Genomic DNA, 13,336 nt, shown 5'->3' with positions numbered 1-13,336 from the left:
GCCGGTGTTGTATTGTGCTCTCTACTACATATAATGCTGGTTACCTGTTAGTATATTGCATCATGATTGTGTACAGATTGGGCATTGTATATCCAACAGGCAATTGTCATTGTGCAGGTCTGTTTTCTGTTGGCCCCAAAACATGCCGGAAGTTACCATTCTTCACCATGTGATTGTTCTCATCTTCAGGCTGAAGAGTTGATCACTCATGTCCAAATGCACTGTGAAGACCGACCCTTCCATTGTGATGAATGCGACTATTCCACCACAGACTCCTTCAAGCTGACTAGACACAAGAGGACACACACGGGTCAGTATAGCATAGGAACCCCTACCCCTCACAGCCGGTACATACCCCAAACAAGTCTTAAACACAGAGATACAACAGCAGTAAGACTAGGTTTTTCTTTCACACGTTTTTTTAAAGGGTTTTCCAGGCTTATATGGTCGATGGCCTATCCTTAATAAAAGCAGAGCTGCTGTTACATGGCTCCACCACTACACAATGAATAAAACACGCCTTCCAGCCTTGTCTAGTGTGGGTCCCAAACAGCTAATCGAGGGGGGAGTGCTGGATGTCGGTACCCCAACGATCAGAGATTGCCGGCCTATACCTAGCATAGGCCGTCAATCCCTGATCAAGGAGGTACTGACAGCAAACATAATAGTGCAAAAAGAAAAAAAAATACTTTATCTGCTGGTATATCATGCTGGTAAATCAAAAGTTATTGACACCTTTTTGTTTGAGACTGAGCCATCAGGAAAGGAGAGATAAGGGCTGGAGACTGAGCATTCAGGAGAGGACAGATAAGGGCTAAAGACTAAGACATCAAGCAGCTTTTCTGATTGATTTTACTCTGGATGAGACAGATTAGTCTCCCTGGGAGAACACACAGGCAGGGGAAAAATTGAGAAATAAGGAGATTTTTGTTTTCTTACCGTAAAATCTCTTTCTCGGAGGATCCATTGGGGGGACACAAAAAGGGCGGGAGCTGTGTCCCCCAATGGATCCTCCGAGAAAGAGATTTTACGGTAAGTAAACAAAAATCTCCTTTTCTCTATCGGCTCCATTGGGGGACACAGACCGTGGGACGTACCAAAGCCGTCCCTTGGGTGGGCAGATAAGCAGTCAGGCAGACGGCCAATCCACTGCCACCTGCAACACTTTACGACCCAGACTAGCATCAGCCGATGCGAAAGTATGAACTCGGTAAAACCTCGAGAAAGTGTGCAAAGATGACCAGGTATCCGCCTTGCAAATCTGCGAGGCCGAGGCTCTATTCCAGAGAGCCTAGGATGCCCCAACAGGGTAGAATGAGCCACAACTCTGAAAGGAGGAATCTTCCCCTTACAGCGATAGGCTTCCGAAATGGCGGACCGAATCCACCGAGAAATGGTGGCCTTGGAAGCAGGTTGTCCCTTGCGACGACCTTCCGTAAGGACGAAAAAGGAATCACACTGACGAAACGAAGAAGTGATGGAGAGATAAGACCGAACAGCCCGAACTACATCCAGCTTGTGTAGTAAGCGCTCCTTAGGATGAGAAGGAGCAGGACAAAAAGACGGGAGGACAATGTCCTCATTGAGATGAAAGGCCGTGACCACCTTAGTCAAAAAGGAAGGATCTGGCCGGAAAACAACCTTGTCCTGGCGGATCACCAGAAACGGAGAACGGCAGGAAAGAGCTGCCAATTCAGACACCCTCCGGATGGAGGTGATAGCAACAAGAAACGCCACTTTCCAAGAAAGGAGGCGGTGAGACACCTCTCTAAGGGGCTCAAAGGGTGCACCCTGGAGGGCACTCAGGACCAAATTCAAGTCCCAAGGGGGAGAGGGTGACCGATAAGGAGGAGCAGCATGCGCCACTGCTTGAAGGAAGGTCCGGACATGAATTTGAAGTCAGGGGCCACTGGAAAAGAACAGCAAGGGCCGAAACCTGACCTTTAAGAGAACTGAGAGACAACCCCAGTTCCAACCCCGACTGTAAAAAGGAGAGAAGACGGGGAACCGAGAAGGTTACCGGGGAGAAGTCCTGAGCTTCACACCAAATTCTTGCGGAGGAGGGCGTACGAGCCCTGAGTATGGTGGGAATGACTTGGGAAGAGAACCCGCGGTCCCTCAAAACCGCAGTCCCAACCGCCACGCCGTCAAATGCAGCGACTGTAAATTGGGGTGGCAAAGAGGACCCTGAGAGAGCAGGTCCGGACGGAGCGGAAGGCGCAGTGGAGCGTCGTCCAGGAGCCTGACTACGTCTGCGTACCATGACCTTCGGGGCCAATCTGGAGCTACCAGAATGGCAGGGACGTCCTCTGCTTTGAGCTTCCTCAGCACCCTGGGAAGGAGCGGAAGGGGAGGGAACAGATAAGGTAGGGCAAACCCCGCCCAAGGAATCACTAAGGCGTCCACGGCCAGAGCCTGAGGGTCCCGAGACTTGGACACAAAAGGAAGGATCTTCCGATTGTGCCGGGACGCGAAGAGGTCCACGTCCGTAATGCCCCAGAGGTCGCAGAGTGCGCGAAGACCTCTGGATGTAGAGACCACTCGCCGGGTCGGGTGAGGACCGACTGAGGAAGTCCGCTTCCCAGTTGAGCACTCCCGGAATGTGAATCGCCGAAATGGCCGGAACCTTGCTTTCGGCCCAGGTGAGAATCTTGGTCACCTCGGCCATGGCTGCCGAGCTGCAAGTGCCGCCCTGTGGATTTACGTACGCCACGGCCGTGGTGTTGTCCGACTGAATGCGGACAGGACGGGACTGAAGACTGGACTCCCAATGAAGAAGACAAAGAAGAATCGCCCGTCATTCCAATATGTTTATCGGACGAAGGGTCTCCTGGGGAGACCAGAGTCCCTGAACCAACCAATCCCTGAACACGCCGCCCCAGCCCGACAGGCTGGCATCCGTTGTAACAACCTGCCACTGAAGGGGAAGAAATTACTGCCCTTGGAGAAGAAGGGGGGAGCGAAGCCACCAGAGCATAGACTGACGAACCCCGCGAGGGAGAACAATCTGACGATCGAGGGACAGAGGAGACTTGTTCCATCGAGAGAGAATCGCCAGTTGAAGGGGGCGGTAATGAAACTGGGCAAAGTGTACTGCCTCCATAGTTGCCACCATCCGACCCAGGACTTCCATACAAGTGCGGATGGGGACTGAGACCTGGGTCCGAAGGGAGCGGACCCCCAACCGAAGCGCCAGACGTTTGTCCGGCGGGAGTCAAATTTGGGCAGAGGCCGAGTCGAATCGAAGTCCGAGGAAGGTTAGAGACTGGGTAGGACGGAGGACTGACTTATCCCGGTTGACCATCCACCCGAAGCGATCCAGAGTGTGCAGAGAGACGTCAAGATTCTCCAGAGTCTGGGCTCTGGTAGGAGCCTTGATGAGAAGGTTGTCCAGATAGGGTATCACAGAGTTTCCCCTCGACCGTAACAGGCCCATCACTGGTGCAAGGATCTTTGTAAAGACCCGAGGAGCCTTGGCTAGACCAAAGGGGAGGGCTACGAATTGAATGTGCCCCTCCGTAAACCGCAAAGTGGAGGTACTGATGATGGCCTGGAAATATTGGCACATGGAGGTAGGCATCCTTGATGTCCACCGATGAAAGGAACTCCCCTTGTTCCAGGGACGGCACCACCGAACGGAGAGATTCCATTCGGAAGTGGCGGATAAGAAGGTGACGGTTGAGACACTTGAGGTCTAGGATTGTTCACACTGAACCGTCCTTCTTGGGGACCACAAAAATATTTGAATAGAAACCCCGAAACCGTTCCCCTGGAGGAACAGGAACGATAAACCTCTGGAGAAGCAGAGGCTGGAGAGCCGCTCGAAATTGCTTCGCCAGAGGAGGAGACCGGGGGGCCCGGGATCGAAAAAAGCGATCCCTCGGAAGGGAGGCGAATTTGATTCGGTAACCGTTGGACACCATGTCCCTGACCCTAGAGTCCTGAATGTGTGAGGTCCAGATGTCTCGAAAAAGAGACGACCTCTCACCCGAGAAGAAACCGCGGGTGGGGGCCTCACTTCATGCGGAAGTGGGTTTGCGGTTGCCTGATTTGGGCGCAAAAGGGCCGGACCGGTTGGAGTCCGACTTCCAAGACGGGCATGCCCGGAACAAGGGAGCCTTCTTGTCCCGCGAGGGCGCCTGCCCGGACCCCCCCCCCCCCGGACCCCGGCCCGGGGGGGGTCGGGCCCCAGGGGCGGAACCCACGAGGGGAACGCTCACGTCTATCTGAAGACTCAATGGAAGAGTCAGACGAGGCACCCCTAGTACGCTTGTGAGAGCGTGAAGTATGTGGAGATGCGGAGCGGGCCCTCTCAGAGGCCCTGCACAGGGAAGACCCCTTCAAGGCGGACACCACTTCCCGGGAGGCCTCAGCCACCGAACGGGAGACTTGGGTCAAGTCAGCTATATACTGGGTCAGGGAAGAAACCCAGGCTGGTGGAGCGGCTGAACCCACCGGAACCGAAAGGGCATCAGGGGGTCTGGGGGAGTAGTGGAGCAGGCAGGGCAAGTGGGCTCGGTAGAGCCAGGCATTTTGGTACTACAGTGCTTACAGACAAAATAAGTCACTGATGTTCCAGGTTTCTGTTTAGAGGGAAGAACAGCTCTGGGTACAGACATTATGAGAAAAAAAGACGGGAACTTTCTCACCCTAGTCTGCGTCCCCTGGCAGCTGCAGTGAGGAGAAGGGCTCTGTGAAGCTAGTGTGAGAAACAGGCCAGCCAATAGTAGAGGGGGACATGCCTGCAGCAGAGGCACTAACTAATTGGCCCCCTTCTGACTGAAAATCACGCCCATGGCGCTAATTGGAGGCTATTTCGCGCCTCAGAATATCTCCGACAGCCCTGTGGGTGGAGCTAAGAACAGGCCGAGAAGGAGCTGTAATGGCGCCCGCTCCTTGTCCCGAGCGCACATGTCAGTCGCATATGCGTTCGGGGGAACAGAGCTGGAGGCTAATATGCCGGCAGAGACTGCCGGAGAAGCAAAAGTAAGCCGGCGCTGAAAGTGCCCGGCCCGTACCAGCACCGCGGCTGTCAGCTGCATATAAGGCGCTGCCGGCGAAAGCGAAAGTAAGCCGGCGCGGAGAGTGCCCGGCCCGTACCAGCTCAGCGGCGGTCAGCCGCGTATAAGGCGCTGTTCACAGTAACACACACAAAGTGAAAAACATAAGGTACCGTATATACTCGAGTATAAGCCGACCCGAATATAAGCCGAGGCACCTAATTTTACCACAAAAACCTGGAAAAAAGTATTGACTCGAGTATAAGCCTAGGGTGGGAAATGCAGCAGCAGCTACTGGTAAATACCAATAAAATTACATTAATTGAGACATCGGTAGTTTAAATGTTTTTAAATGTTTATTTAAAAGAAAAACTGTAAACTAGCTCTGTAAGTGGAAAAGAGGGTCAACAAAAACCATATGGTATCAAAAATAACTTTAAAAGTACAAAAACCTCAATCATGAATCAAGCTAAAACAAAAGAGTTAAAATCCTTCAAAACTGGATTCCTCCTCGTCATCTGTATGTCCAAACAGAGCTTCAGCTAAAGCTGGTGTGAGGTTATCAGCATAGACATTGTCATCATCACTGATTTCGCCGTCTTCACCATCACTGCTGTCGTTTTCATACAAAGCGCTGTCTTCACTGCCATCCATAGCATTACTAATGCCACATTTCTTGAAGGCGTGTTTCACCATGTCCTCTGGAATATCTTCCCATGCATCACGAACCCACCTTGCTACCAATTCTATGTCGGGCTTCATCAGATTTCCAACTTTTGTCAGTCGGACTTGACCAGATGACATCCATTCATGCCACATCTTTCGCACACGATCTTTGAAAGGTTTATTTAAACACACATCTAGGGGCTGCAATACAGATGTAAGCCCACCTGGAATAACGGCCAAAGTAACTTGAGAAGACTTTGCCAATTTTTTTATGTCATCAGATGTGTGGGCTCTGAACATATCCCAAACTAGCAATGATTTTTTTTTCTTTAAGGCTGCTCCTGGTCGTCCGTTCCAAATTTCTTCCAGCCATTTTTTTGTTCCGTCTTCATCCATCCAACCTTTAATATGCGCGCGCACTGTAATTCTTGGTGGGAATTTGACCTTTTTAGGCAAGGTCTTTCTTTTAAAAATAATGACAGGCCGCAACTTAGTTCCATTAGCCAAACATGACAGAACAACTGTGAAATGGTTTTTTTCATTTCCTGTGGTTTTGAGTAAAATAGTCTTCTCTCCCAAATTTGCCACAGTTCTGTTGCTTGGAAGATCAAACGTCATAGGTGTTTCATCCATATTTCCAATATCTCCCAGGTCATAATTATGGATCCTTCTTTGTTTTATTATGAATGAATGGAATGACATCAGTTTTTCATCAAGGTCTTTTGGCAACTTCTGTGAAATCTTTGTTCTTTGCCGTAAACATAGGGCAAACCTATTCATGAAGCGGGTACACCATCCTGCTGATGCAACAAAATTTTCAATGCCTGGTGCTTTTAATTTGTCATCTTTAGCCATTTGAAGGGCACGTAAACGAATTCCCATTCGTGTTACGCAGTAACCGTTTTGACGACACTCCATAACCCATTTATGCAATTCAGTCTCTAGAGCCCCATATGAAGTTGTTAAACCACGTCGAGCTTTTTTTGCCTTTGGAAGCTTTTCCAAGTCCGCTTTCATTTTCCGCCACGCCCTCACTTGTTTTTCGTCAACACAAAATTCCCTACTTGCAATACTGTTGTTGCTTTCTTCTGCTCTTGACACAACCTTAAGTTTGAAACCAGCTTCGTAGGACCTACGTTTTTGTTTTGGTCTGGGATTGGAAGTATTGGGATCCATTTCTAACAGGTAAAAAAAATAAAAAATAAAACACTTTGAAAGACCCAAAAAAAGACGCCACAAGACCCAAAACCTGCTGGATCACCAAGGAAGCAGACAATAATTCAGGGTTTGGATAGTTTGATATAATATTTCAGAGGGAACAAGCAGTGCCCAGTACGGCACGGACCACGCAGAGGCTGCAGGCGCCCACAGATGAGAGACGGGGGGAGGGATTTTTTTTTTTTAAGGCTGATGCCAAAAATCTGTTAACTTTCAGATGTTTTGTACATTTACCATTTATTAAAGGACAACTGTACTGCAGCACTTTTATGTCCCCCTGGTCCCGGGCTGCAAAAATAAACAAAATAAACTTGAACTCACCTTCCTATGCTCCCCCGTTGGACCAGTACCAGTCTCACGGTCCAGCGCTGACATCCTCTTCCTACTTACTGGGAACGGAGAGGGTACAGTGCTGTCAGCGTATCACTGGCCACAGCGATGTACCACATTGCTGCTGCTGGTGAAACACTGACGGCACTGTACCCTCTCCGTTCCCAGGAAGTGGAATGAGGATGTCAGCGCTGGACCGTGAGACTGGTACTGGTCCAACGGGGGAGCATAGGCAGGTGAGTTTATTTTTGCAGCCCAGGACCAGAGGGACATAAAAGTGCTGCAGTACAGTTGTCCTTTAAGGTAAATGCACAAAATATACTGTACATGCTAGAATATGTGTATGTGTTTGTGTAGTGTGTACAGTGAATAAACTGTGTGTATATAATGAATGCAGAGTGTATGTGTGTGTGTGTGTAGTGTGTGTACCGTATATAATGAATGCAGGGTGTGTGTGTGTGTATATAATGAATGCAGATTTGTGTAATGTGTGTTTGTATGAATGAAGAATGTGTGTGTTTGTATGTGTGTGTGTATATATATATATATATATATATATATATATATATATATATACATACACATATAATACTGAGTGGGGGTGGGGGGGGGGGTGCATATCTATTATTTCATAATTTTTATTATTTTACTTTTTGTTTTACTTCCCCCTCCCTGCTTGTTACTTGGCCAGGGAAGGGGGATCTGCTATCCCCTGGTGGTCCAGTGGCATGGGCTGAACATTGGGAGAAGTACTGTACCTTCCCAGCAGCTCTCTTCAGCTCCACTGTGCGCGCTTTGAGCATTGCCATGGAAACCCGTGACAATGCTCTGCCGGCCGCGGGTCTCGCGAGAGTTACACAGTGGAGCTGCAGGGAGCTGCTGCGAACGTAAGATACAGCTTCTGTGGCCGGGCAGCCCTCTTTCTGCGCCCCCACCGCCGAGACACGCAGCCGAGCAAAGTGGCAGTAAGTTAGAGCTTCTCCGCCGCCTCCCAATCTGTGCCCCCACCGCCGAGACACGCGGCCGGCAAACACATGAAGAATGCAGCAAAGAAGGTAACAGCTTCTACCGCCCCCCCCCCCCCCCCCCTCTGCGACCCGCGAAACCCCCGCCCCCACCGCCGGACTTGTCAGGAGCCCGGCGGTCCTGTTCTATGTTATATATTATACATTTCCATAATATAGAACCGGACCGCCGGGCTCCTGACAAGCCCGGCCGTCCTGTTCTATATTATGGAAATAGTCACTCGAGTATAAGCCGAGGGGGCATTTTCAGCACAAAAAATCATGCTGAAAAACTCGGCTTATACTCCAGTATATACGGTACATGCCCCCTCAGATGCCACTGCTCCCCCAGAATAAAGTCCTGAATAAAAGTCCATCCCCAGTAAGCCAGCCTCATAATCTGAAAAGGTGGGCCAAAAACAGGGGGTTTCCGGCAGTTGCAAGTCCACACCTGAGGAGAAAGAGGGAAAGTACTTACCTCAGTTAGAAGAACTTACCTAATGGAGTCTTCAGTCAGCTTTAGTTACCTGCATCACGCCTGGCTGCTATGTGCGAGCGAGGCGAGCAGGGAAATAGGGGGACCCGGACCCATGAGGTACCAACCCTGACCGTTGGCGAGGGGGGTGAACAGCGCATATACCCAATGTCTGTGCCCCCTTACTCACAATGGGGAAACAGGGAACCGGAGTCCCCGAGTCCCCACCTGAAAACAAAAAAGAAAAAGGAATAAAAAACTAACACGTCCCTATACTAGAAAAATAAAAAATTAGAAGACCTGGTCTGGAGAAATCCAGACCATGTCCACCTCCTTCAGACACTAAGCTTAAACTGATTTAGCTCAGAGCCTGAAGGCGGGTATATCCTGCTGGGAGGAGCTGACTTTTTTATTACCATAGTGTCACACCTCCTAGAGACAGCAGCATACACCCACGGTCTGTGTCCCTCAATGGAGCCGATAGAGAAATATTAATAAACACCTATGGAAAAAGTTATTTTTTGCATGATACCAAGTAAAAATCAACTATGAAAACATTCAAAAATGTCCACAGATTTTAATACTTCATGAACTGTAATGAGATCCCACGATCTGTGATTTGCACTCTTTTTTTCAAGTCACTTTTTGTTGTTCTCAGGTGAGCGCCCATTCTCATGCTCTGTGTGTCATATTAAGTTTACCCAGAAGTCCACTATGGAAATGCATGTTCTGCGGAAACACACAAAAGAGCTGCCAAAGCTTCAATGTCCCCTGTGTGACACTGTCTTGACGGGGGAGGTCGGCCTAAGTGAGTATCGTCCTCATATATGCAGAAATAGTATTGAAAGGTTTTTTTTTTTCCCCCCCACTGTAGGAAGAGATGGCATCCTCAGTTACTTATCAGTGGGGGTCTGACTGCTGGGTCCCCCACAATAGCCGAGCATTGATTCTCCTTCAGTGTTTCTTGATATGGCTACTGTTGTAAATAGAGATGAGCGAAGTTACAGTAATTTGATTCGTCACGAACTTCTCAGCTCAGCAAGTTGATGACTTTAGCCTGCATAAATTAGTTCAGCTTTCTCTTGCTCCGGTGGGCTGGAAAAGATACAGTCCTAGGGGAGAGTCTCCAGCCCACCGGAGCACCTGAAAGCTGAACTAATTTATTCAGGCTAAAGTCGGCAACCGGCGAGCCGAGAAGTTTGTGACGAATTGAATCACTGTAACTTCGCTCATCTCTAGTTGTAAACATTAAAAAAAAGTGATCAATAAAAGATCAGACAATAAAACAGGAGGCCAAAGCTGTTCTGTTCTAAGAGTGGGCATGATACAGGGATTTGTCATGTTCTGCACCCTCCGCCCCCGCATTACACAGGGTATTGTTTTCACCCAGAGCTCAGACTTAACCTGTACCATGGCCACTGTCTGCACACCACCTACTTTAGCCTACAGATCCTTACATTGTGATTTTCTGTATTGCAGAAATTCACATTCGCAAGCAGCACTCCCAGACAGAGAAGGAGCTGAAGTGTCGTTTCTGCCCATCCACGTTTCACGAGCGCTTCCTCCTCCGTCAGCACCAAAAAATCCACCAGAAAGAGAAGACTGCCAGATCAAATGTGTCCAGGGTCAAAAGAAAAATAGTGATGAGGAATGTGAGTATGAAGAGGAGTTGTATTACATGTCACCATCACTAAGGGCAATGGTGGGCAGAGTAGCTTCTGCTCAGGGGCCCCATGAAATGACTGCTAAGAATCATTGATAGCATTTGGAATGTCAAGCAAGTCCTCCTGATACTGGTCAAAGGATGGATGCATCATATGTAAAGAGCTCATTCTTGTCTCCCATCAGCACCTTGGGGCTTAACAGCAATTATGTATGGGCACCCACTGACTCCTTAGTTTATAATGGGGATGTTCTGTTCATTTTACCACTATACACTTATAAGAGGGTATTATTATGTAAATAGTGATCGCTCTTTCTTTTACTGCAGAGCAATAAGCTGAGTCTGCTGGATGGTGAGAAGAGCCCGGGGCCCCAGGAAGAGGAATTTACCTGGCAGGTGGTCCCTGCAGAACAGGAGGCAGAAATCCACCTACTTCTCAGTGGTTCAGCGGAGATTGATGCAGTGTCTGAGTATCACGTCCTCCCAGTGCAGACAGAGGACGGCAGTATTATTGGAATACCGGTGGCAGGGCTGCAGGAGGTGGAGCAAGTAGATGCGTGCACCATCCACACACAAGTGATTTTGGGGAAGGATGTCTGATGAATAAGGAGAAGTGTGAAAACTACCAAAGTCTGGGGGCATCTTAAGCCCCGGAGGGGTCAGCAGGCCTGGCACCTGTCAGTGATGGCATTTCTAGATACCTCAGCTGTGTACATGGTTCTTCTGAGAGGGGACAGCATTACTTGTTGTCTATTTGCATCCTTGACTGAACCAAGGAGAAGTTACTGGTACGGCTCTGCACCATAACAAAACATAAGCATTATTGGTTTGGGTGTCCAACACCTGGTTATACTGGACCTAAGAGAGTTATCTGCTGTGCACAGGATAGGTGATAAGTATATCTCTGTGGGAATTCCAAATATAGCTCAGTTTAGTAATTTGCAATATTCAGAAGCCCCATAGAAAGGGAATGGAGCAGTGGACAATTACTCTTAAGACAATCTTTTTTTTTGCTGCTATGTGATAATGTATGTATAATGAATCGGTCTGAAGTCCACAGCCTGCAAACACAGGATGGGTTCTCTGCCTGTGTTTGTAAAAATAAATTAATACACCTCAAAGCAAGACAGAGTTTGGCACCGTCACCTCTCATGGATCAGTTTGGTTCCGGTTACTGCAACATTGGAGCAGGTATGATGAAGAAAGCAATTCGGGTGGTGCTACACGTGGGAATCCCAGACTTGTAATGCTAGATCATGCTAGAAAAACATCGATCCGTGCAGGGAGGCGGCAGATGGAACCAGGGGGAGTTCAGACACCAGGCGCTCTGTGACTTTTTGTTGCGTGTTCTAGTAAAATAAATTAATACTTTTTCTTTACTAGCAGCAAGCAGAGGTTTTGAACATTGTAAAGTTTGATCAATCGCAAAGTATCTTGAATACACCAAAAAGAAGACTTAAAGGGAATCTGTCCTCCGTGTCACCTGCACTAACCTATTGGTACAGGCTGGTAGTGCGGTGACAATGATGATAATGTTCGCCTATTATCTTCTTTATTCGGTCAGAAATCTTGGTGCATGGGTGGTGCTCCAGGAGCACACTGACCTCATGTCTGCTGCTTCCTCACCTGACCCAGCAAGTTGCAGGCTTGAGGAAGCAGCAGCTGTGACACCGGTATGGTCCTTGAGCGCCAACCGTGTGCCAAGCCTGCTGAATATCATCAAACGAATGAGGATAACAAGCGAACGGGGCCACAGATCGGCCCGTAGTAAGTCATTTTTTATCAGTGTCACCCACACTACAACACTGTATCAACAGGTTAATGTGGTGACACTGGTGACAGATTCCATCTAATCCAGTTAAGTCCAGCACACAGGTTTCATTATATATACTAGAAGTTTTTAGTATCCAAATTCTCCACAGCTTTTCTGTCACATAGATAAAAGTTGTCCACAGTGAGATGCTTTTCTTTACCTTCTATAAAGGAACGCCACCCAACTTCACCACTATAAAGCTATGCAGTCAAACACATGGTGCCAAAGTGTTTGGAAAATGGCCAAGCACTAGAGGAAAAGGTAATAACTAAACATAGTGGTTACAGCACTGAGCGCTGTAACTACATGATGCCACATGCCCCTTGGAATGCTTGCTTGATATTACCATGTGGCGCAGGACGCTTACCATGTGGCACAGGATGCTTTCTTACTAGGTCGGGATGTCCTCCAGGCCTAGGGCCTGGAGGACATCCCGACCTACTAAGAAAGCAGATTGTACCTTATATCAGTGGTTCTCAACCTTTCTAGCTTGAGTACCCCTTGACAGCCCATTCCCAAAAAATTGTACCCCGATATTAGAGACATTTTGTAATGATTATAGTATAATTCATATGCTTTACTTTCCTCTATAACAGGCCCCCTGTTCCTCTCCCTATCTCCCCAGTCCCCCGATTTACAGGTGACATCTTCTCTAACCGGAGTTGTTTTCTTTTCTTCACTATCTGGCCTAGACCACCATTAAGATTTCTCCCATACAAGACTTCTCCACAGAACCAGCCAAACAAACATTTTAGGCTCCTTTCTGCAGTACAATACCCACCTATTTACAAACTCCCCATGTTTATTGTCACACACACAGTAATAGTACCCACTTTGTGTCCCCATATAGATGTTAGGCCCTCTGTGCCCCCAAATATAGCTGCAGGCCCCCAAACTGCCCCCATATATAGTTGTAGGCCACCATATTGTCCCGCTTTGGTGCTCCTCTGGTCTGGGGACCTATTGTTATGGCTCATAGCAGTAGGTGCCCGGTCTGCAGGGGCAGTGGAGCAACAAAGCTGATGGTAGTTACTGCCCACAGCAGCCCAGTGCCCGCACTTCCCCTTTGCTGTCCTCCTGCTCCGCTCCTCGGTGCAGTGACATCAGTCTACCATTTCTTTCAACATGGACCAGACCAGTAACCAGTGGCTGCAATTACTGAATTTT

General features: G+C 48.5%; 1 protein-coding gene across 5 annotated transcripts in view; it reads left to right on the top strand.

Moving 5' to 3' along the window:
- LOC130296893 (oocyte zinc finger protein XlCOF28-like) overlaps positions 1–11,509 on the top strand; it is a 44,215-nt gene extending 32,706 nt beyond the window's left edge. For all 5 annotated transcript variants that reach the window (XM_056548936.1, XM_056548938.1, XM_056548939.1 and 2 more), the window contains 4 exons: positions 190–310; positions 9,352–9,501; positions 10,173–10,345; positions 10,684–11,509. In XM_056548936.1, coding sequence (XP_056404911.1) covers positions 190–310; positions 9,352–9,501; positions 10,173–10,345; positions 10,684–10,956 — 717 coding nt within the window. In that variant the 3' untranslated portion in view covers positions 10,957–11,509. The remainder of the gene's footprint in view (positions 1–189; positions 311–9,351; positions 9,502–10,172; positions 10,346–10,683) is intronic.
- Positions 11,510–13,336: the final 1,827 nt, after the last annotated feature.

This window comes from Hyla sarda, chromosome 12 (assembly GCF_029499605.1).
Source record: "Hyla sarda isolate aHylSar1 chromosome 12, aHylSar1.hap1, whole genome shotgun sequence".
Classification (NCBI taxonomy): Eukaryota; Metazoa; Chordata; class Amphibia; order Anura; family Hylidae; genus Hyla; species Hyla sarda.
This window is presented reverse-complemented; position numbering and strand designations above follow the sequence as displayed.